This window comes from Sclerotinia sclerotiorum, genomic scaffold (genome assembly GCF_000146945.2).
Source record: "Sclerotinia sclerotiorum 1980 UF-70 scaffold_7 genomic scaffold, whole genome shotgun sequence".
In the NCBI taxonomy this organism is placed as follows: domain Eukaryota; kingdom Fungi; phylum Ascomycota; class Leotiomycetes; order Helotiales; family Sclerotiniaceae; genus Sclerotinia; species Sclerotinia sclerotiorum.
The window spans coordinates 462,179-484,491 of record NW_001820829.1 but is presented as its reverse complement, the minus strand read 5'-3'; the positions used below and the strand labels follow the sequence as shown (position 1 = coordinate 484,491).

Below are 22,313 nucleotides of genomic sequence, written 5' to 3'. Positions count from 1 at the left end.
CGGACTCTCTTTTAAAAAATACCTACATAATAGCTATCAATACACAAGCTCTAGCAGAAGCATATAATTCCCTCCAAAATGTCCGCATCTCCCACAAGAGAATCTTCAGCAAATGCCAATTCCTCAAATGGTATCAATCCAGCCGACGAGAAACCGCGGTTATCGGAACATGAGAAGAAGGCTAATCATATCGCATCTGGTAGGTGCTTTCATAGCTTTTAGTCTTGATTCACTATGAATGACTTCTCCATTGACAGTACCGGCACTAACAATTATTCTTGCTCGCAGAACAAAAACGGCGCTTAGCAATTCGCGAAGGCTTTGATCGACTAGCAGATTTAGTTCCTGGGCTAGAAGGTCAAGGGAGAAGCGAGAGTGTGGTTTTAAAGAAAACTGTGGATTATATACGCATACAGTTAGAGGAAAGGCGGCTATTGGTTGAGGAGGCTGAGAGTTTGGGAGTGGTTGTTGAAGAGAGGTTGAAGGGGGAACCACCTGGTGCAGGGACTGCAGGCTTGGCTAGTAGAGGGGCAGGATGGGCAGATGGTAGTGGTTAAAGTATGCGAGGGAGAAGAGAAATAAAAATAAAAATGGCTATGGGCTTGGGCTTAGGTTTGGTGTTGATGCGCGGGCAACAACGGACGGTTAGATATAGTTGGCGTTTATTTTCGGTGTCGCCAAGGATATGGCGGTTGGATACCTTTCAAATTATATACCCTACTGTTGGACGACTGTGAATGGAACAAGTTTTGGAATTTGGACCATCCGACTGCAATTAGTATACGGTATTGCTGGTCGAGGGACGGAGAATTTCATTGGAAATAGACGGTTAACAGCCTATCAGCTTCTGGATGCACACTTCGTCAATTTGTGCAGCACCCGTATACCTACTGCTACGGGAATTAAAGTGCGAGCCAAGGTCCAGTTGTAATCTGGGAATACATACCCCGGAACTCTTTAGGTAGTAACGGGAAGCTGAACAATAAGGGACGTGAGCCAACAATGTATAGGGCGCTTATCTTCCCACTATCCACATCAGAGGATTTTTCTTGCATGAGACATTTACATGGATTTAATGAATGAGTTCTCTTATGCTAGTAATGCTACTCGTCCACAGGAAGAAGTGCTCTTCGACTACGGAACTCCAGTGTCTTAACAGAGCTCATCATGTGGAACACCCTTGGGACATAGACGTCACGCGACTGTCCACACAAGTTATCGATGAATAAATTGAAACTCACAAGAAAGCATAATGAATATATCTTGTAAAGAAATATGCACTTTTCTTCCAGGTAATCAACCTTTAGAGACTTTGATAGCACACATATAAACCAAAGTTAGCCCTTCAACCACAGTCCCAACTTTCCCTCTCACTAACTACCCATCTATACCGAGTATATTCCAGGCATTTCACTCCTCCCACCCAATCACTCACACAACTCGACGGTGCAGTGCTAGAATCCATCATAGTCGCGAACGATATCCGTTTTTCTATCTAGCATTTTCAGAGCCTCGATTCGATTCCATCGGACAAACAGACAAGTGAAGCTGGATAGGTATAAATTTGTAAGATCTTACGGACATTCACCGGCGTCCGCAGAGTGCTTTATTGTCTAGATTCTTCTTTTCGTTTTTTCCTTTTTCTTCTTTTTTGAAGTGAGTATATGGTTGATTGATAGTTGATATAAGAATATGGGATTTAAAAGGTGGAGGTTAGTACCTAGTGAGTGAAAAGAAGCGAGGGAGCAGAAGGGGCAATTGATGGTACTTTGGAGATGAATATTCACTAGACTACACTACACAACATAATATAACATAACATGAACATTAGTGCAAACTTTTCTTGGAATATTTAAACGGTCAGGCTATCTAATATCTATGATAAATATGTAGCGATTTGTGATATGGATGATGGACACTGATGGATATAGGTACTTTAAGATAGGGAATTAGAGTTCAGGGGAAGAGATATGTTGACTTGACTTAGCGCTCGAGTGGTAATCTGAGTCATTTGGCTTTAAATGTGAGATTAATAACCAAGAAATAACACGCGCAAACCTTAACACATCCAACTGCACCATCTCATCATCTCATTTCTTCATATTCATATTTTCATTTGCATTCATACTACTGTACGTACATGCTTAATTACAGTTCTTTCCCTTCAAACTCCCGCGCCCATTTTGTTAATGTCCTACTCCACCGGCCACCCAATCGTTAAAATTCGCATCACCTGGCCTAGGGAAAAGTCCTCTATTCGGAACTTCTCCGTTAAGCGGTTGTGCATTTTGTTGGGCATTCGCCGCTGCTCCTTCACCTATTCGATGCGCTTCCTGTCTCTGCTGTCTATATACTATCAAGAACACCAGTGCGGCTGCTAAGCCAATAATAATAAGACTTTCTACCAATCCATCATCTAGGATGTCGTCGTAAAGTCCATCCGCATCACCACCAGGCATAGGGTCATGTACTGAACCATAAGCATCGTCAGCGTCATAATCGGCGTAGTATGGGTGATCATCTTGAAGGAAATTGCTAATCCATTCCGCTAATGACCATTGCTTTCGAGGAGCTGTGATATGTTAAAACCTTGTCTCTAATATTCGGACTTCAAATAACTTACTTGGTTCATCGATAATCGAATTGACCTTGCCATGAGTGAACGAATTCCATGCACTTCTGATGCGTAGTTTTAACAAACTGAGGGTCACGGGTAAATATGCCTCTTCGTTTGTCTCCAAAGCGTGATCATAATATCTTTTCGCGAGATGAAAATCCTGGTCAAGACCAACACCATTTTCATGCATCCAGCCTAAATTGTATAATGCTTGGGCACTTTGAGGAAACTCAGATGCCGCTGTATAACAAGCTGCAGCTTTCTCCAAATCGACTGGGGTACCGATACCATAAAGATAGTAATCACCCATTTTGACTAAAGCGTCTACATTGGCCTGCTTGGCAGCTCTGGTCCAATAGAGCAGCGCAAGTTTCGAATTTTGTAACAATTTCGGTCTTGGGGTGGATACAAGAGTCAGCCAGTAAGGTATAGTCAATTTCGACTTTTGTTCATCAATTATATATGCAACGTTTGATTGTGCTTTTTCGTATCCTTGTTCTGCCGCGTGCATATAACCAATTAAAGCCAATTCATAATCGCCTTGCTCATAGGCATTGTTTGCTTCGGCGAAGGACGTCAGAAGTGGTTCTGCCTTCTCTGCAACGTTCTTGTAGTATGCAGTTGCCAAGTTACAACTTCGATCTCGTCCAACTCCCTGGTTTATGAGGTCGGCGAGATAGTAGTAAGCCTCAATATTACCATATCGTGCTGCCAGTTCAAAATATCGATTGGCAACCTTAATGTCGTTATCAGTACCTTGATCCAAGTACATAGCCCCTAGGCTAACTTGCGCAGGCGCATAGTCTTGGTCAGCAGAAGCTTTGAAGTATTGTTGTGCTAATACAGAATTTTTTGGTACTCCAAGACCATGCAGGTACATCAACCCCATTCCATACTGAGAACCAGAATCGCCATTTTTGATACCCCGTTCAAACCAAGTCTGAGCCTTTTCATAGCTTTGGTCCACACTCTCCCCCCTGAGGTACATCCGTCCTAGATAGCCTGCGGATTTGGCAGCAATCTTGTCTAGTTGAGGTTTATCGTTCTCGATGATTTTTCCACTTCTCGTCCAATATAATTTGGCTACTTTCGTGAAATACCATTTCGCACTCTTCAAATTTCGCGGAAGACCTTTTTGACCATCATAATGAATACGCCCCAAGCTAAATGTTGCCTTAAAGTCGCCTTTTCTAGACATCAAGTCAAGATACTCGAGAACATCATCTAATGCTGCATGAGCATCTGAGCTTGGCCCTCCGCTCTTTGCATTTTGTCCAGCACTACTAAAACTTGCTCCTTCACCATAGATTCCACCATCCTCATCTGCAAGCTGATACGAGTCTTGAACATATGCCATACCTCCTGGCGGACCGGATCGATACCACTCAACTGCTCTATCCGCTACTTCCTTGTAATATTTAATCGCCAAATCGCAACTTCTCGGCACACCAATTCCACTATGATGGCGGAAAGCAAGGGTCATCGCGGATCTTGTACTTCCTCCTTCGGCGGCGAATGTATGGTAGAGCAAAGACTTTGCCTGGTCCTGCTCTACCGCTCCTCCAATTCCTGTCGCATACATAAATCCAATCATGTGCTGTGCCGAGCTGTTTCCGTCCAATGATGCCAATTGATGATATCTTCTGAATGCCTCGCTATAGTCCTTGGGATATGAGTAGTTTCCGTAGAAATTTATTTGCGCTAGAAGATAGATCGCATCGGAGTTATTGACGTGGGCTGCTTGCTCCAAGAGCTGCACTGCTTCTGCGACTGGGCCTGGAGCTTGGTGATGCACTGGAATCTTCCCATCTGGGGGTGGTCCTTGGACCAATCTTGGAAGACTTGCAACAACATATTGCGTCAATGTTTTAACAATTCCGGAAGGGCTGGAGGTAGGGCGTGGATGCGATCGTTCGTAACGTTGGAGAGAATGTATAGCTTTGTCGACTAGCTCATGTTCTTACAGTGTGTTAGCAGATACCAACCAAGGCATGCAAACTTGGTCCTCACCGGCTGTATTTTTAACTATGGGTGCTCGATGCGATTCTTGAGCTGTAGATGGTTGAGCATGAAAAGATGGCTTTGGACTCTCCTCCGCCGTCAGAGATGCCCCTAGCTCTTCCTCATGTGCCTGCGCATAACATATTTGGAAAACAAACTGCCAAATAACTATATGTACAGGATTAGTAACTCTCGAGCTCGGAGGAAATTGTTGGAAACCTTACAGATAAATAATGGCAGTACAAGCCGCCGGCTCGGGCTCTTCATCTTGGCAGGACCTCTGGGTAAATAGTCGACTTCGATTTTGAAGTAGCAGAGCGAAATATGGTCATGATTCCATGGTAATTACAATCAGAGGGAAAAGGTTGATTGTGTAGATTGGCGGGGGTTTGTAATGGTTGGTTTGCTATTTCAAAGCTGTCATCTTCGGCAATCCAGGACATGAACTCCGACCCAAGCTCCTAACACCAATAACACCGGTACATCATTGATTGTAAGTTTTAACAAAAACTAACAATGAACATTTCATAGAAGCACATCACATATTATTGATTCTAATAGATCATATGGATGTTTTATGACTTTTTGAAGATTTTTACTTAATAAACACGGAAATACCTAACATTATCGAGATAATCATTCTTCGCCCCTCCATGATTTAATTTGCCCATCCTCACCAGCAGTCAATACAGCTCGGTGCTACAGAACAAAAAATTATCAGCTTGTACAAACATAACCTGGGGGCTTCAGAAGGAGAACATACCGAATCAAGAAAGCAAAACGATCTAACGATCTCCGATCCATGAGCCCCAGAAAGTGTAACCTTTGTCTCAGGAGCAAATACCCAAGGCTTTCCCTTCTTCAACCGTACAAGATCAAATTCATTCTTACTGTGACTCCCAATTCCTAATACAGCTCCTCCATCGGGTCTGCACAGAACATTCGCAACATACTCGCCTCCCAGATTCCCCCTCATATCACCATATACCACAGGAGCTGGCTCTTCAACCCCCTCTTCTGGATTCGTTACTAGTTCATACATAGAGAACTTTTCATCATGTGAAAGAGCGAAGATGTTGGTATCGCTAAGAAAGTTGGCGTGATGTATGGAGTGACCATGGTTGATAGTCTGATGAAGGGCCTCTTCCTCGTCTGTTATGGTGATATTGTATATATTGACCAGACCGTCCGTAGAGCCAGATAACAGAAGTGATTCTTGAGTTGGATGAAATTGTAGCTGAAGCGAAAGTCAGCTAGCATACTCAAAGTTTGGAATGAAGGTGACAAACTTCTGTAACGTCGTCACTGTGACTTTCCACGTATTGCACGACTGGTGCAGCTAAAGATCTTGCGTCCCTGCTTGTATTAGTCTGACGGACATGCTAAGTAGCGATAATGGGAACTTCTACCAGATTGAAACAGTTGCCTGGTGATTTGTTAATTCTGTTCCAGCAGCAATGGCGTTTGTATTTGAGCATGCCAAGGACAAGATTGGGGCACCTTGATCTATTTAAGCGTTAGGACCTATTCCATAGGCGTTGAACCATTTGATAACAGTATAATCATAAAAGAACCGTGTGATGTAGAGATGCTCAAGATGTTCGTAACCTCATGAGTTATCAGATCCATTCCTACGTCCTCACTTGAGGCAAAGAAGAGCTCCATCTGCTACAAGCAAGCCATGAAAAATCCCTGAAAATATTCTCACCACTCTTAACCTCTCCAACCTTTCCACCAGTCCTTGGGTCAATAAGACACACTTTTCCATCCCTTCCAGCCGTAACCACAATAGAACTTTCATCACTCCCAATGGTTTTCAAACACGTAACATCAGAATTTACTTTCTTGATAGTATTCAATGGCTGGCCATTCAAAGCAGTTGGATCTAGCAACCGCAGGCAATCATCTGATGAAATAGATGCAAGGCCAGCTGCGACAGGTATGATATCATAGATATATGTCGGCTCTGTACTCTGTACTTCAAAGATATCTGAGGCGAAAAATCTGTACATATTGAAGCACCTGTTGAATACGGTGCTTTGGCTGTGGTTTGTGAAGGAAGTTTTTAGACGAGTGAAATTTTTTAGCTCTTGCGGCGAAGTATAGAATCAAATCGTGTATTCCTGGAATTTTCGGTCCAAGATCAATGGGCAAAAAAATCTACAGATTTGGAAGTGCAACTTCTACGGCCAAGGGAAAATTTGATGGTTTTTTATTGATATCACATGATCTACTGGATTTCGACGAATTGATCGAGTGTTCCCTACCATTAGTTTCTACGCATAATGCCGTAGGCATTGTACTATTGAAATTTCAAGATTCATTGTAGCTTTCCTGGCTGCAGTAGCCCATCTCCATAGCACCTTAACGCCATCTGAGTTGGCCGGATCAAGAGTGACCACGGTTGTCAGTTATCATATCTCCTACCACGAATTTGCCCATTGACCCCTAATGTATACTCTGTTCTTTATTTGTTTCAGCTGTACTTGTCATGCTTGTTCTTTACCTTAATTAAAAGTAATGCCTCATGATAATCGCCTTCTCTCCTTGCTCTCTTAAGTTTCCGAACCTCATCATCATCCAGCCTCCGACCAACAGCATCTTCTAACTCCTTCCTGCTTATTTTCTGGCTGGCTTTTTCCTCTTTAGATGCCTTCAATTTTGGCTTGAATCTTGCCTGCATTCTGATTCTTATGGTAGTATTAAAATTGATTGAATCAGCATCTCCTCGAATCTCTGGTAAAGCATTTTCCTTTGCGGTCGCAAGTGGTTTTATGGTCAAAAACGTGTCTCGCAGAGTTTGTATCTGAAATGTCCCTGGAGTATCGGCTGTTGGTATTGATAAAAAGGATTCCAAGGGCGACACAGCTTCGGTATTCGCCGATAGAATTCCGAATTTGTCGCAACTCAAATACCTAGAGATAGACTGGTTAGCATCCAAATGCTATAGTAGACGAACCATTATACTCACTTGCCATGATGGCCTTTGAAACTATACGTCTCCGTACCTGCTACTTTGTTGGCAACCCATACTTGTCTTACATCGTGAGGTTCTGCAGTGGTGGGATTGTTCTCAATCATATTCTCCAGCCTGCTTGCAAATACCTTTCCATTCGTATCGCAGGCTATACATGATGGTGGATCTGATGGTAAAACAAATACTACGGGGCCAACGACATCACCCGCAGCTTCTGCTGTCACCCAAGTATCATCATCCTGTGCGGCTTCTTCTTCCTGGGGTTTCGCGATTGCTTGGGAGGTTGAGGCTTCTGAATCTCCAAACTTTTCGGCAGTATCAACGCGCTTTCTTTTCTTGGTTTTCTTATCACCTTTGAAAGACAATGGTTTGACCATGATGGTTGTGGTGAGATTTGAGAATTACTATGAAGGAAAAGCTGTTGCTTGTGTTTGTGAACAGGAAGTTCGCGATATTCGGGCGCTGCCGACCTCGGTAAATTATCGGCAAGATACTGCAGCTTTTCCCTCCTGCCTATTTCTACCTTGTACGACATGATCTTGAAAAATAAAACCCCAAGCACATGCACTTTTAAATTTGCTTCCAAATCTTGGATAGCTTTCATTCATATTCCTCTTTAAGATACTAAATATGACTCCTTCACCAGTGACAGTAAGTCTAAAAGATCTACAAAGTGGTTTGTCTCATCATTATAGATTCGTCCTGCCCCGGCTGATTTGATATTGCAGGCAATGTTTCCTTCTCAACACTTGAGGAGGCTTTCGGTCCTGAATCTCTTGGGATCATACTGGTCAAAGATATCCCCGAGGAATTTGTAGAGCTGAGACATAGTTTGCTCTCATATTCATCTTATCTCGGAAACTTGCCAGAAGTTCAACTCGGTCAGTATCACAATTACTCTTGAAGGCAACCGACAAGGTCTGATGTCTAGCAGAGAAGCTCGAAAATGCGGCTGCAAAATATCTTACCGGTTGGTCTCGTGGGAAAGAGACTCTCAAAAATGGCCAAGTGGACACGCTCAAAGGATCATACTATGCGAATTGTGCATTTTACGTCGACCCATCTCTTTCGTGCGCAGTGCCTACCTCTGAATTTTCACCAGAAAATTTCCCCGAATACCTCAGTCCCAATTTATGGCCAGTAGAAAACGTTTTGCCCGGTTTCCAGGGTACCTTTGAAAAATTGTGTCGCATTATCATTGACACTGGTGTACTTGTCGCTCGAGCTTGTGACAAATATGCAGAGAAGGAGATTCCTAACTATAAACGTGGATACCTTGAGCATGTTGTGAAAACTTCAACCACAACCAAAGCGCGATTACTGCATTATTTCCCGGCAGAAGCGAAGGAATCTTCGGAGAATTTAGACGATGATTGGTGTGCTACACATCTAGATCATGGCTGTCTAACTGGTCTTACATCGGCTATGTTCATCAACGAGACTCGCAATCCGCCAGCGATTCCGGTATCCTCCTCATCTCATCCAAGCACTTTAAGCCCACTAAACGAGCTTCCTGCATCTCCGGATCCAACCGCTGGACTTTACATCCAGTCTCGAAGTGGTGAAACTGTTCAGGTTAAAATCCCTAAAGATTGCATCGCATTCCAGACGGGAGAGGCTCTCGAGAGAATTACTAAAGGTAAATTCAAGGCAGTTCCTCACTACGTGAGAGGTGTGCGACCAGGAATTGCAGATGGCGAAAACAGAGGAGGAAGAATCGCGAGAAATACTATAGCCGTATTTACTCAGCCTAATTTGGACGAGGTTGTGGACTCGGATATGGGTATTACTTTTGGTGAATTCGCCCGAGGAGTAGTAGAGAAAAATACTACGAAGTGAGATAATGATAAGAGATTTATTCACCAATTGATACGATATATCGAGTACCGCCTTTTCCATATCTAAAATTATTCGCGATTTGCTCAAGTCTCTTAGCGAGGGAGTATTGAGATATTGAGGGGGCGAAGCGCATGAAGTCCAGACCTGAAAACCATCTTTTGTCCGCAATTTTTGTCGTATTGACTCGTTTCCCAGGAACGAAAAGATTAATAACATTTGGAGGCGGCGGTGCATACCTTGAGAGTCGAGACGTCCATGGACTACTAGGATTCCTATTTCCTTCTAGGTGGCAATAGCGCCTGTACCATGTGTACATCAGGGTGAATCCTAGAGACCATCTAACCTTTAGAATGTTTATTTTCTTATTGGACAATCCAAAAGCAAAATTTTCTGGTGGCTGAACTTCAAACCCATCATTCCTGCTAAAGTTTGGCCAGCTTCTAAGCACCGGGCTACCACTGGTTCGTCGCACCACTGAAAGGGCCCATAAATTCCACCATTAGAATGTTTCATATCTTTCGAAGCCTAAGATTGACCCCAACTTCATGATCTTCTGGACCTCAAATCTCCAAAATAGAAAATCGATCAACAAAAAGGGAGTGGGGTTTTATCTGGTCATAGATAATGGTACTTTACGGTGCTTGTTACCGATCTTATTCAAACGACTGCAAATAGTAGCCAGCCACTTGGCAAGCCGCTTTACATTTCAGTGACACCACAAAACTATAAGCTACATCATTTACTTGTACCCTCGGCTTTCACAAGGTTATACGTACCTGTACATGTCCTGTATGTGGACAACGGTAAGTCGCGAGTGGTGATTGATGACATGGGATGATCTACTCCCTGAGCCTGAGTGGTAGACTGGTAGTAAGATTACTGCGTGATTCTACTCTACTCTGCACAAATGATATCACACTAAGGAACAGCCCCGTGGATTCCCCTGATTTCTTTCTCTTGGCACCGTCCCCACCAATCTTTTTACCGTCAGCACGCAGTCATCCTTGTAAGATATACCGAATATACCACCAATGGACTTGCTCTGTGGCCCACCACAAATCGCTCGGGCCCAAATACCCCTACCCGCATGCATTTTACAGAAGCCCCAGCTTCTTAACCACCACCATTTTCCTTGATCAGAAAGTTTGAATCGTGGTCAGGCTCACATCGATTACTGGTACCATATGCAAAATCCTCATGCAAGATGATGGATCTTGGCCACCACCCATTACACCAAAAATGTCTTGTTTATCCGGCATCGGTGTTTCGAGTGGTTGATAAGTTAGCATCGCAGACGGCCCGGGGGTCGTTAACGACTCTCATATTTGCATCGACTAGTATCATAAAGAGTATGATTTTCACTTGCCTTTCCCTTTCCTTGAACTGCAGATTGTGTCATGCCCTCTGATATTCCTTGTGCATGACTACTCAATCAGTAATTTAGTGTTATCTGCGGCGATCATGACAGGGAGCATCAGTCATGAAGTTCATCTGATTCATCCTAATATTATTTTCCTTTATTTAAACACTATTGAGAACTTTATTTGAGGCTCATTTCCTGTCTGAACTATATCTTCTTCCTCCCTTCTCCGTTTCAGAATCTCGTCATTACATTCTTTTCATGAATATCAGATAATCAATTTGTATCATACATGTACTCTACATAATGTTCTTCAAAAATACTGTTGGTTCTCTGCTCGTAGCTACCTTGGTAGCCTCGAAACCGATGTAAGTCTTCATGCTCAAGCATCTTGTCATCTCTCACTAAACTTTATTTCAGCTACCAAAGAAAGGTTGACTTTGCATATGGGTCAACACCTGTCAGAGGAGTTAATATTGGTGGTTGGCTTGTACTGGAACCATGGATTACACGTAAGCAGCCATACCGATGTAGGTGTATGGTAAACGATACTAACATTGTTGATAGCGTCCATTTTTCAATCACTCGACCAATCCCTAGGAATAGTTGACGAGTAAGTTTATTTACCTCCTATTTTTCTTAGTTGGACATGATATTGAGGTATCACTGCTTTCATTTCTCGGGAAGACTTGCTAACACTTTACTTGTTTAGGTATACAATGACAGAAAAGCTGGGAACAGAAGCAGCTTCAGCAATCCTTCAACCACATGTAAGTCTTCTTCTCACAATTTCATATCATATCTCTTACATCTTTCTAGTGGGGTTCATGGTGCACTGCCGTCGACTTCCAAAAGATTGCCGACTCTGGCTTCAACACCGTTCGCATCCCAATTGGATACTGGGCATATGCTCTGTATGGCGAACCATATACCCAAGGTGCAGCTTCATACATGGATGCCGCCATCGACTGGGCACGCAGTGCAGGTCTCAAAGTTTGGATCGACCTACACGGTGCTCCTCTTTCTCAAAATGGATTCGATAATTCCGGACATCGGACTACCTCGCCAGCGTGGACACAAGGTGACTCTGTTGCACAGACACTCTCTGTTCTGAATACCATCACCACAAAATACGCTCAGGAGCAGTATCAAGATGTAGTAGTTGGCATCGAACTACTCAACGAACCGGCGAATTGGATTATGGATTTCGAGGTATTGGAACAGTTCTATAGGGATGGATATGGACAAGTTCGCGATGTTTCAGATACTGTTGTTGTGCTTCATGATGCATTTTACCAACCGAATACTTGGAATAATATCTTGTCACCAAATGACAATAATGCACAAGGAGGTTAGTTCTCCACAGCCCCTTTTCAAAAGCGCAGTATACTAACAATCTTCAGTCGTCATCGATCACCACGAATACCAAGTTTTCAGCGACGCCCTCGTTGCCATGACGCCCGCCGAACACGTTGACTACGTCTGCTCCAATGCTCACGTCTACACTGGCACCGATAAATGGGTCGTCGTCGGCGAATTCACAGCCGCAATGACAGATTGTGCATTCGCGCTCAACGGATACGGTGTCGGTTCCCGCTACGATGGCTCGTACCCCAATTCCACATACGTAGATTCTTGCGAAGGAAAATCAGATATCACTACTTGGAGCGATAGTTTCAAGACGGAGATGAAGAATTACCTGAGTGCTCAATTGGCAAGTTTCGAAACGAAGGCTAATGGGTGGATTTTTTGGAATTTTAAAACCGAGAGTGCGCATGAGTGGGATGCTTTTAAGTTGTTGGATTATGGAATTTTCCCGACTTTGGCGGGTGGCACGCCGCCTGCTATTTGTTCGTAGTGTGGGTGTGGATGAGGATGAGGGTCAGGGCTGATGGAATGGAATGGGGTGGTGATTCTTGTGGACGATTTATTCTCTTCTTATTCTTTTTTGTATTATTTATACAGATATTATATACCCATGAATTTTACTTAAATAAGACTGTATAACAACACAGCGGAAAATCAAAAATTATTAGTTTTTTATCTACTACTTCGAATTCATTGTGAAAAAGAAAAATGAAGGAGAATAAAACTCTTTATATCTACTTCTATTTCTTATATCTAAAACTCTTGCAATTATTATAAAGATACCTCTTCCGTTATCTATCACAATCCAATCTTATTAGTATTGATATTGATATTATCAAGGGTGTCACGTCTCGTTTAATCTCATCCATCCATCTCATTATAGACTCTTGCAGCCAACATCGTAAATATAAAAGAGATGACAGGAAATACCAAAGGGAAAAAACATACAACACATCAAAGAACTAATATCTTCCCGCTAAAAAAAAAATTATAACATGTGACAAGTAAAAAGGTAAAAGAATAATGAGACTATATAATATATAGTAAAAATTAGAATCCCATTTCATATTGTGAGAGATATTTGGGAATTATAGGTTTTGCTTAAGGTTTACCTCCATCTAAGAAGCCTTTTATGACTGCATAACCTTTTGCGCGGTGCCTTCCTGTCTCTTTGCACCATCATGAGATCCAAAAGCCTTTAACTCAGACTCAACAGTTCGCATTAACCCCTCGTTTTATTTCTTCGCAGCTCGGGGCTCCGACTCAACTTGGACAACTTTCACTACAGAATCTTTAGCTTCTTTTCTTTCAATCACCAACTCCATCATGGTTTGCATCTCCAAATCTTTACCAGTGAGAGGTTCCTCTCCATAGCAAAGAAACCCCATTGACCACCCTTTCACCTCTTGTGGTGTCACCGTCTGAGTGAAAAGCGCTTTGTAAAGCGGGTAGCTGGGCGCAGTGGGCATGTATTCGACGCTTCCATTACAGCCTAGCTCTGCATATAATAATGTAGCTAGATTAGGTAGTTCCGGAGGACATGTAGGTGGAGTGATGATGCGGAGGGCAAAGGAATAGTATTGGGTATCTGTGGAGGATTAGAGACAGGTTGAGAGGGGAGTATGGAAGATTTGTGGAATGTACGTGTGAGTTAGTGTGAGAGTGGCGTTTTGCAAATTAGCCGATATTTGGTGTGGTGTAGGCACTGCAATACTTTTACTGAGTAACTCCAAGGCGTCGATTTCTCCATCTTCATCTAGAACTATTAGTTCTTTTACTTCGCTTATTACTGGCTTTCTATTCGCGACTTCGTAGTCATAGTCCGCACATGTCAACAAAATGGACCATTCCTCGAAATCTTCAACAAAATCAAAAAGCGTTGCGTTTGTGTTAGCACCATCAGAGAGGACATGTTTACCACGACATTCTCGCTGCGTGAAAAGATGCACGTATGTCTTTTGATATGTAGGGCATTTAAGCGGACGTATGAGACGAATAGCATCGCCGTATTCGCGAGTAGAGGACCAAAGACACACTGTCGCACGGAGCGTATTCACTTCTGGGCCGAGGATCCCGAGCGAAAGGGGGTCGAAGGCAAGACCCGCCTCATCGTCATTGATGATCGGGAACACCCATGAATCGCATGCGGCTTTTGTCTAGGATATGCAAACCGCTTGGTTCATGGAGACTAGAAAGTGCCTTGGCTTTAGAGCCAGCACATTTGAACATGAGGGACCATGTTTCTAAAAAAGAACCGCTGTCTTGTTCATATAGCCCGATACCGTTAGGTCCATTCCAGTAGGATTCGATAATGATAGGATTTCCGACACAATAAAAAGTACTGAAGAGCAGTGTGTAAGGCTTCTGGCCATCAGGACAGACAGGATTGTTTACGATGTTCAAGTCTAAATCCTCGTAGACGTTAAGACAGATTGAGACGGGGGGCGTGATGTTATGATGGAAGGGCAATGATCGCACTCGAAGAAGGGCTTCAATTGGCTCTTCGGGTCGTTCTGAAATAGATACTTGAATTTCATTGCTGATATCCGTATCGATCGTGCTAGGCAGCTTTTCATGGGTATGAGTTTCGTGAGTGATATTAGCAGTCGCGGCGAGCGAAGATAATGGCGCTTCTAGGGTTGGTAGAGCAAAGCCAGAGCTACTGAGGAAAGTGAGAGCTAAAGTTACAACAGTAAATGATAGAGACCTCATATTTAATCAATCAAGCGATGATTTGATGCTTCAGTAAATGAGAATAAAAGCACAATCGAAGTTTAAATAACATTAAAAAAAGCATCATAGTAATTGGACTCGATAAGCATTCGGACTGTGCCACAAAGCCGCAAAGTTGCCTAAAATGACCCACTCGGATGCAACCTCAAGATAATGACGGGATCGTGAAAATGATGGCTGATGGGGTGCTTAGAAACACTAATGGCTAAGACGGAGGACTAGTGTGTGTTACTTATCTTTGTTTAATTAGGTCATATACGAGCGTATCCTTATTAGCCAGGTGGTTATCCTCCTTATCCTCACCACCTGTCAATTCTAATTTAAGCTGGCCATTTTTAAACCTCCTTACTGAAAGAGCTCTTATTTTGGCGTTTCTACCAAAGTTTTACTCTGGATATCGAGTGTTCAATCTTCCCACCAGATTGGATATATAGCCAAACGAGCAAAGATTGGAGATTTTTTGGACATCTTTAACCTGCCACGAGTAACTGGACTTCCACAGGCTACCCAAACTGCGCAGGTGAAATAAGTCCCTTCTTACAAAGCAGCGCTTTAGATCTCATACGTGATGAATTAAGGATCTCGAAGTAACTCAACAAGATAACGTTTTTGTAAATCCAAAATTCCCGGAATATAAGAACCTCGAGTCATATACCAGATTGCCCAAGAGCGGTCGTTTAGCTAAGATATCTTTTTCTACTCCCAGAATCCCGTTTACTAGAAGTGCAAAAAGGTTATTACATACAAGCCTTGGCCACATTTACAGATATAAAGTCTATGTGGGCCAGCGCTAGGCAAAGGGTATACCGCGGGTTACCCCAGATGGGATCCACCATTTGATCACTCTACTCTACCTTTGTAAAATAAGGTAAATATCCTCTAAAATATCAAAGGGTCTAAGTATACTTATTGGATATTGTATATAAAAATTTATAAGATTAGGTTTTATATAAAGATATATATAATTTGTTAAAGTGAATGGTTCCTGCGTAGCATGTGCACAGGGCACTAGTCCTATTAGGACTAGATTGAGAAGCTCTCTGTAGGAGAGCTTCGCACTTCCATAGAACTAAGAGAATGGGTGATTAATATAGAAGTCCAATATAGCCTCAGTTCTGCCCTATCAGCTTCCCACTATTCCCTGTGTAAGGTCATTCCTTTTAACATAATTAAGTATTATAAAATAATTTAAAATCAAATGATTTAAAATATCATCTGATTATTTTGATTTCTTATTATAATTTAAAAAATGAGATTTGGGATGATTTTATAAAACGATTGTATAATATATATTCGAAAATAAATCTGTATTTTTGGGTTTACAGGATAATCATCCTGATTTATTTCTACAGGGTAAGGTATATACCCTATAGGTCCCCAAGCCTGATGTGGGCAAAAGTTCAAAAATTTTGAGTGGCAAGGCAGTTCAGACTGAGTGTGAATCATTCCCAGTCTTTGATCATATATGTGAGAATATGCAGGTGTGTGAAAGTCTGTGCTACCGGTAATAATAGTGATCTCTTTTGAAAGATGATGAAGAGCCAACTTCTGCACTTGATGCCTAGGAAAAGCTTCGCGATTTTCCACAGCTAGATCGGAAAAGATTCTTTCCGGCCGATGGATTTTGCGTTATCTTTCATGATGGCTAATCATAGAAGGTGATGAGATGTATTGTGCAGTGTTGCAAAGATTATGTATAAAAGAGGCGAAGTAGTTTGTCACACCAACAGTTGGTCCTATTTCTGCTATAAATTTCGAGCCATCGACCGACTTAATTCTAGGAATTTGATGGCTACGGTTTCGAACATCTGGACATCGTCACTTCCAGCCAAAAAATGACTACTTCATTATTTACCTTGTTTCTGTCGAGCATTGTACTTTCATCAATTTACTGGTTCTGGACAAAAGCGCTAGCTTGGTCTTCCAGAAAAAAAGCAGGATGTTCTTCCCCAGTCAAATACAAGCACCTCGACCCATTTTTTGGATTTGACCTCCTCAGCAAAAAAATACAATACACGAAGGCCGGAAACTTATTGGCTCTAGACGATGAGTTGTTTGCAAAATATGGAAAGACGTTGCATACAATTTTTTTTGGTAGAAACCACTGGATGACTATGGATCATTTGGTTATCCAAACTGTTGCCGCTACTGAAGCTGATAAGTTCGGGAGCGCACCTTCAAACCGCAAGCCTGCTTGGCCATTGCTAGGCGATGGTGCTTTTACTACCGATGGGCATATATGGAAGAGATCTCGGGAACTTCTCCAACCAGTCTTCAGTCGGTCACAAGTCTCGCAATTATCAGGGTTGAAATCTCACATGGAACGTTTTTTCGAACGTATTCCTCGCGACGGTTCCACGATTGATATTCAACCTCTCGCTCAAGGGCTTTTCTTAGATAGTTCTATGGAGTTTATTTTCGGCAAGTCTTCTGGTACTCTTTCACCGTCCGAAGAGTGAGTTTACCCATCATAGTCACATGATTTGGTTGCAATCCGCTTACAAGAACTAGAACTGTCGAAGCCAAACAATTCTCTCAAGATTTTGACGAGGGTCTCCGAGGAATGCGAAAAAATTACATGACAGACAAGATTTCATGGCTGGTTGGACCAGACAAGAAATGGCTTGCTCAATGCGCCAAAATACATGCTACCTTGGAAGGTTATATTGACGATGAGATTGAGATTCAAAGACAGTCAAAATTGTTGGGCCAGCCAACCGAGACCACTGATGAGCCATCAGCCTACAAGCATATCCTTCTCAAAGAGCTTGTCAAAAAGTACCCGGGTAACAAGACTCTCATTCGAAATGAACTTATGAATGTCTTTTTCGCGGCGAGAGATTCTGTTGGAACGGTAACTTCCAGCATGCTGTTTCTTCTCGCAAGAAGCCCAGAAAGTTGGGAGAAATTGAGGAAAGAAGTTGCTGCTATCCCACTAAAGCAAGAGTTAACTTTTGAGTTTCTCAAGTCTTTGAAATATGTGCAGGCTGTGATCGATGAGAGTTAGTTGATATGCTGTGCCTTATAATGATCTTCAACTAACAAACATACAGCACTTCGACTTATACACCCTGTCGACCGAGCTTGGAGGACATGTTTATCGACCTGTGTCCTCCCTCGCGGTGGTGGCAAGTGGGGGAACGACCCTATTTTACTACAACCAGGCGATCAGATTGAGCTAATATATGGTTGCATGCATAAAGACAAAGATATTTGGGGCGAAGATGTATCCAAGTTCAATCCAGACAGAATGGTCAGGTTCAAACACAGTTGGAAGTTTATTCCATTTTCTGGAGGGCGTCGCACTTGTCCTGCTCAGCAGAATGCATACACTGATATGGCATTCTTCCTGGTGAGGATTGTACAAGAGTTTAAGACGATTAGAAATCGGGATGATTGCTTTGAATATGTGGAAGAGTATGTTATGACCAAATCGAGCCGGAATGGTGTCAAGGTTGCATTCCCGGTCGATTAAGAACTTGAGAAGTTGGGCCTGGTGGGCATTGGGTGAACGAGTATGTGTACAGAGTAATGTTATCGCTTATTAAGCTGAATTTAGTACCTCACCTCAATTGAAATTCAGGGTCTGTGATACGCTAGTAAGCTCCGAGGTTCCGTGATCACTAACATGGGGGAATACAGAAAATAGCGGTAGGACCATCAAAGGGGCCGAGGAACCAAAAAATAATATAAAAATAAATTCACAATCTTATATCTGTCTGAATCCATTAAGAAACTCCCACCCCACACTTGATTTGAACCCCTGATTACAATTGACACTCATATTATGAATTGTTGATGTATCTTCAGTCTTTCTTTAATTTCTTGTATAACTTCAAACTTCTTATTCACTCGCTCACTTACACATCTTTTGTTCCTATACCTCGTTCCGCCGCATAACTCTCGTCTCCATGACATAATAGGGCAATGAGTATCTTCTCATTTGTGCGGAGCATTTATGCTCTAGATACCATCGATACACGCTTCACGAATGCTTCCTCGACTCCATACCAAGTAGATCCTGCTGCTGCGAAGTCAAAACGTGATGATTCAAAACCGGGCGAGGGAGTACGGACAGACAGTAATGGCAAACCACTTGCTCAACCATCCAGATGGAATACCTGGGAATTTTATTTTTATTACTTCATCTTTTTGACGGTTGTGCCATACATGTTCTGGATCGCCTATGATGTATCTAGACGTTAGTATTGGAATTACTTGTGAAAAATACAATCTGACAGAAATCCAGCGTCGGACCCTAACTACCATAAATACAAGCACCTTCTTTCCGATGGCTGGATCCCGGGGCGCAAGATTGTATGTGAATATATCAAAAGGACGGCTTGACAGATGCTAATCAATTATAGGATATTTCGGATGCACAGTATTACAATTTCCGAACCAATGTACCGTACCTTGCGATTCTCGTCGTTTTCCACCCTATCCTTAGACGTATTTATGAGTATCTCAAGCCTATCTCTACTAGGGTAGGATCACCGAAATTGAACGGCAATAATACATACATATCCGTGGCGGAAGGTAATGCGAGGCTTGAGCAACGAGTTAGATTCGATTTCATTTTCGCATTCATATACCTGTTGGCTTTGCATGGCTTTTCGGCCTTCAAAGTCATCATAATAGTATACACAAACTACTGTCTAGCGACCCGACTTCCCCGAAAGTTTGTTCCTGTAGCAACATGGGTTTTCAATATCGGAATATTGTTTGCAAACGAGCTCTCGGACGGATATAGGTTTACATCTGTAGCACAATATGTGTTGCCTAAGAATGAAGCTGGATTTCGAAATGGAACTTCGTTGCATAGCTGGGCGGAGTGGATGGATAGCTATTCGGGTATCATTCCTCGATGGGAAATTCTGTTTAATCTTACTGTCTTGAGGTTGATCAGTTTCAATTTGGATTATTACTGGAGTCAAGAGAAGGGAGCTGGAAGTGCATTAGAGGTAGGCCATAAGCAACGAGTCGTATGCTCCATCTAATACTAATGCGCAAAAGAAGAAACAACTCGACCCTGCCAATCTTTCGGAACGAGATCGCGTTTCAATACCTGCATCGGACAAGGATTACAATTATCGAAACTACTTCGCATATGCGATTTATGCCCCTCTATATTTAGCAGGACCAATCTTCACATTCAATGATTACATTAGTCAGTCGAAATATCGCCCTGCTAGCATAGACAGTAAACGAACCTTTAAATACGGTATTCGTTTCCTACTCTGTCTGTTGGCAATCGAACTTCTTCTACATTTCGACTATTGTGTGGCCATCTCCAAAGGCAATCCTAATTGGTCTGATTACACTCCAGCTCAACTGAGTTTACTATCATACTTCAATCTCCATGTATTGTGGCTCAAGCTTCTTTTACCTTGGCGATTCTTCAGGCTTTGGTCGCTTATTGATGGTATTGATCCCCCTGAGAACATGCTTCGCTGCCTTTCCGATAATCCATCTACTGTTCAATTTTGGCGAAGCTGGCATCGCAGTTTTAACCGCTGGATCATCCGATACATTTACATACCCATGGGTGGTTCATCTTCACGGAATTGGAAAGCACAACTTCGATCGATTGTCAACTATCTCGTTGTTTTCACGTTTGTAGCACTATGGCATGACATAAGCCTCAACTTGCTTGTATGGGGTTGGCTAATCGTTTTCTTTATGTTACCGGAAGTTATTGCTGGCATGCTCTTCCCACGAAAGAAATGGCTTAATAATCTCACATACTACAGAGTACTCTGTGGTATTGGTGCTGTGGCGAATTTGATGTTCATGATGATAGCGAACTTGGTAGGTTTTGCTGTTGGAGTGGATGGATTGAAGAGCATCATTTCAGGCATTTTTAAAGATTTTTCGGGTATGTTTTACTCAAAGTGATACGAAGTATGCAGACTAATTTCAATAAATAGGAATCGTTTTTCTCATTACAGCTTGGGGGGCACTTTTCGTGGGTTGTCAGATAATGTTTGAAGTGAGGGAGAGTGAACATAGAAAGGGCATTTACTTAAGATGTTAGAATTATGTACAATTCTAAAATTGATAAGTCCATAGAGAGATTAAACCTTACAGATTTGTTGTTAATTTTTAAAACAAAATATTTTTTTATCTTTTATTTTAAATTGATAAAATGGTTGAGGATTATGAAACTTAAACGAAGCCAGCAAAATAAGAATCGCATCATCTCTAAAGCTCCGGAAATAGACCAGCGAGAAAGGTATCTCCATATATATAGAAATATAAAGTCCTAAATTCTTCCTCGGGCATAATCTTGTTCGGTTTCTTCTGGACATACAACCCACCTAGTAATATGCTTGCTCTATTCACTCATATCAACGTCCCGAGGTTATAACAGGTTAAAAAAGAAAAAAAAAATATTGAAAAAAAAAATATTGAAAAAAAAATTGAATGCGATTTTCTGAATAATATAATGCAGTACGATGGGATATTTATTATTTCTAAATTTTTGTGGAAGTGCTGTGTAATACTATGCGTGAGTGAATATCTTGGTTGGTAATCTTATGTATTTATGTATTTGTTTATTTTATTTATTTGTACGGTACGTTGTTGTTTTGTTTGAAATATGTAGGTTGAGATGGTGTGGGATGGAATAAAATGGAATGAAATATAACTTGTGATTTTATGGGAGGATCTGCCGAGGGTGAAAGGGTGAGATATTGAAAGAGGGGATTCTGAAGAGTATTTTTTTACACGGTTTTTGCGGTTTCTGGATCTTGATATCTTTATTGGGGTTAGAGCCTAGAAGATGCTTGGGTTAGATGGCGAGAGAGTGTGTGTAGAGATAGAGTGTATACAGAGCGTGGTAGATTTGAATTTGAAGGGAGATTATATACCTAGGTAGGTATCTAAATTTGCACAGTGGTCACATCGCAGTAATCTAATTATAATCTATGGACTATAGGAAATGGAGGGAATAACTAGCTGTTTTTTTTGGTTTTTTTCTATATGGTGGAGAGGGATTTCGAAGATGGGTTTTGGATTTTTGTTGATGGTTGGATTTGATTGTGGGTGAGAGGATGGGGGATGTAGATGAGGATGGGAATGAGGATGGGGATGTGGATGAGGATAGTGGTATGGATAGATAGGTATTAAGAGACCAATGATATTTTTGGGGTAGGAATTTGGGGATATTTGTGGTAGATGGGAAGTGGTGTGGGAACTTGAACATTGTTGTTGGTATTTGGACCTTGGTAGGTTGTATGATGATGATGATGATATCGAGGTTATATATAGTAGGTATGATGTGTATCGTAATATATTTAAATTTGAAAGTACGTATACTTGTCTATATATATTGTCGAAAAAGTGATACTAATACTAATAATTTTCTAAATACTGAAATCTGTCTGGTATTCCAAAGGTATTTATATCCCACCGTG

General features: G+C 41.9%; 8 protein-coding genes across 8 annotated transcripts; 5 read left to right on the top strand and 3 right to left on the bottom strand.

Moving 5' to 3' along the window:
• Window positions 1–78: 78 nt before the first annotated feature.
• On the top strand, window positions 79–557 carry SS1G_05779 (hypothetical protein; the record flags this gene model as incomplete). Its single annotated transcript, XM_001592807.1, has 2 exons — window positions 79–199; window positions 289–557. The coding sequence occupies 2 exons, from the start codon at window positions 79–81 to the stop codon at window positions 555–557; spliced, it is 390 nt and encodes a 129-aa protein (XP_001592857.1).
• Window positions 558–2,186: 1,629 nt separating this feature from the next.
• Window positions 2,187–6,630, bottom strand: SS1G_05778 (hypothetical protein; the record flags this gene model as incomplete). The annotated part of the gene is made up of 7 exons (XM_001592806.1): window positions 2,187–2,572; window positions 2,624–4,564; window positions 4,628–4,786; window positions 5,296–5,317; window positions 5,382–5,855; window positions 5,908–5,957; window positions 6,327–6,630. The coding sequence occupies 7 exons, from the start codon at window positions 6,628–6,630 to the stop codon at window positions 2,187–2,189; spliced, it is 3,336 nt and encodes a 1,111-aa protein (XP_001592856.1).
• Window positions 6,631–7,094: 464 nt separating this feature from the next.
• SS1G_05777 (hypothetical protein) lies at window positions 7,095–7,972 on the bottom strand (the record flags this gene model as incomplete). The annotated part of the gene is made up of 2 exons (XM_001592805.1): window positions 7,095–7,533; window positions 7,590–7,972. The coding sequence occupies 2 exons, from the start codon at window positions 7,970–7,972 to the stop codon at window positions 7,095–7,097; spliced, it is 822 nt and encodes a 273-aa protein (XP_001592855.1).
• A 253-nt stretch (window positions 7,973–8,225) lies between these two features.
• SS1G_05776 (hypothetical protein) lies at window positions 8,226–9,434 on the top strand (the record flags this gene model as incomplete). The annotated part of the gene is made up of 3 exons (XM_001592804.1): window positions 8,226–8,246; window positions 8,353–8,476; window positions 8,530–9,434. The coding sequence occupies 3 exons, from the start codon at window positions 8,226–8,228 to the stop codon at window positions 9,432–9,434; spliced, it is 1,050 nt and encodes a 349-aa protein (XP_001592854.1).
• A 1,666-nt stretch (window positions 9,435–11,100) lies between these two features.
• Window positions 11,101–12,652, top strand: SS1G_05775 (hypothetical protein; the record flags this gene model as incomplete). The annotated part of the gene is made up of 6 exons (XM_001592803.1): window positions 11,101–11,162; window positions 11,215–11,306; window positions 11,362–11,407; window positions 11,507–11,564; window positions 11,614–12,145; window positions 12,198–12,652. The coding sequence occupies 6 exons, from the start codon at window positions 11,101–11,103 to the stop codon at window positions 12,650–12,652; spliced, it is 1,245 nt and encodes a 414-aa protein (XP_001592853.1).
• A 745-nt stretch (window positions 12,653–13,397) lies between these two features.
• SS1G_05774 (predicted protein) lies at window positions 13,398–13,631 on the bottom strand (the record flags this gene model as incomplete). The annotated part of the gene is made up of 1 exon (XM_001592802.1): window positions 13,398–13,631. One exon carries the CDS (start codon window positions 13,629–13,631, stop codon window positions 13,398–13,400), a length of 234 nt encoding a protein of 77 aa, XP_001592852.1.
• Window positions 13,632–14,105: 474 nt separating this feature from the next.
• On the top strand, window positions 14,106–14,300 carry SS1G_05773 (predicted protein; the record flags this gene model as incomplete). The annotated part of the gene is made up of 1 exon (XM_001592801.1): window positions 14,106–14,300. One exon carries the CDS (start codon window positions 14,106–14,108, stop codon window positions 14,298–14,300), a length of 195 nt encoding a protein of 64 aa, XP_001592851.1.
• Window positions 14,301–16,730: 2,430 nt separating this feature from the next.
• On the top strand, window positions 16,731–20,932 carry SS1G_05772 (hypothetical protein; the record flags this gene model as incomplete). Its single annotated transcript, XM_001592800.1, has 8 exons — window positions 16,731–17,350; window positions 17,407–17,897; window positions 18,253–18,312; window positions 18,863–18,963; window positions 19,263–19,859; window positions 19,912–20,065; window positions 20,591–20,773; window positions 20,826–20,932. 8 exons carry the CDS (start codon window positions 16,731–16,733, stop codon window positions 20,930–20,932), a joined length of 2,313 nt encoding a protein of 770 aa, XP_001592850.1.
• Between the last annotated feature and the right edge of the window lie 1,381 nt (window positions 20,933–22,313).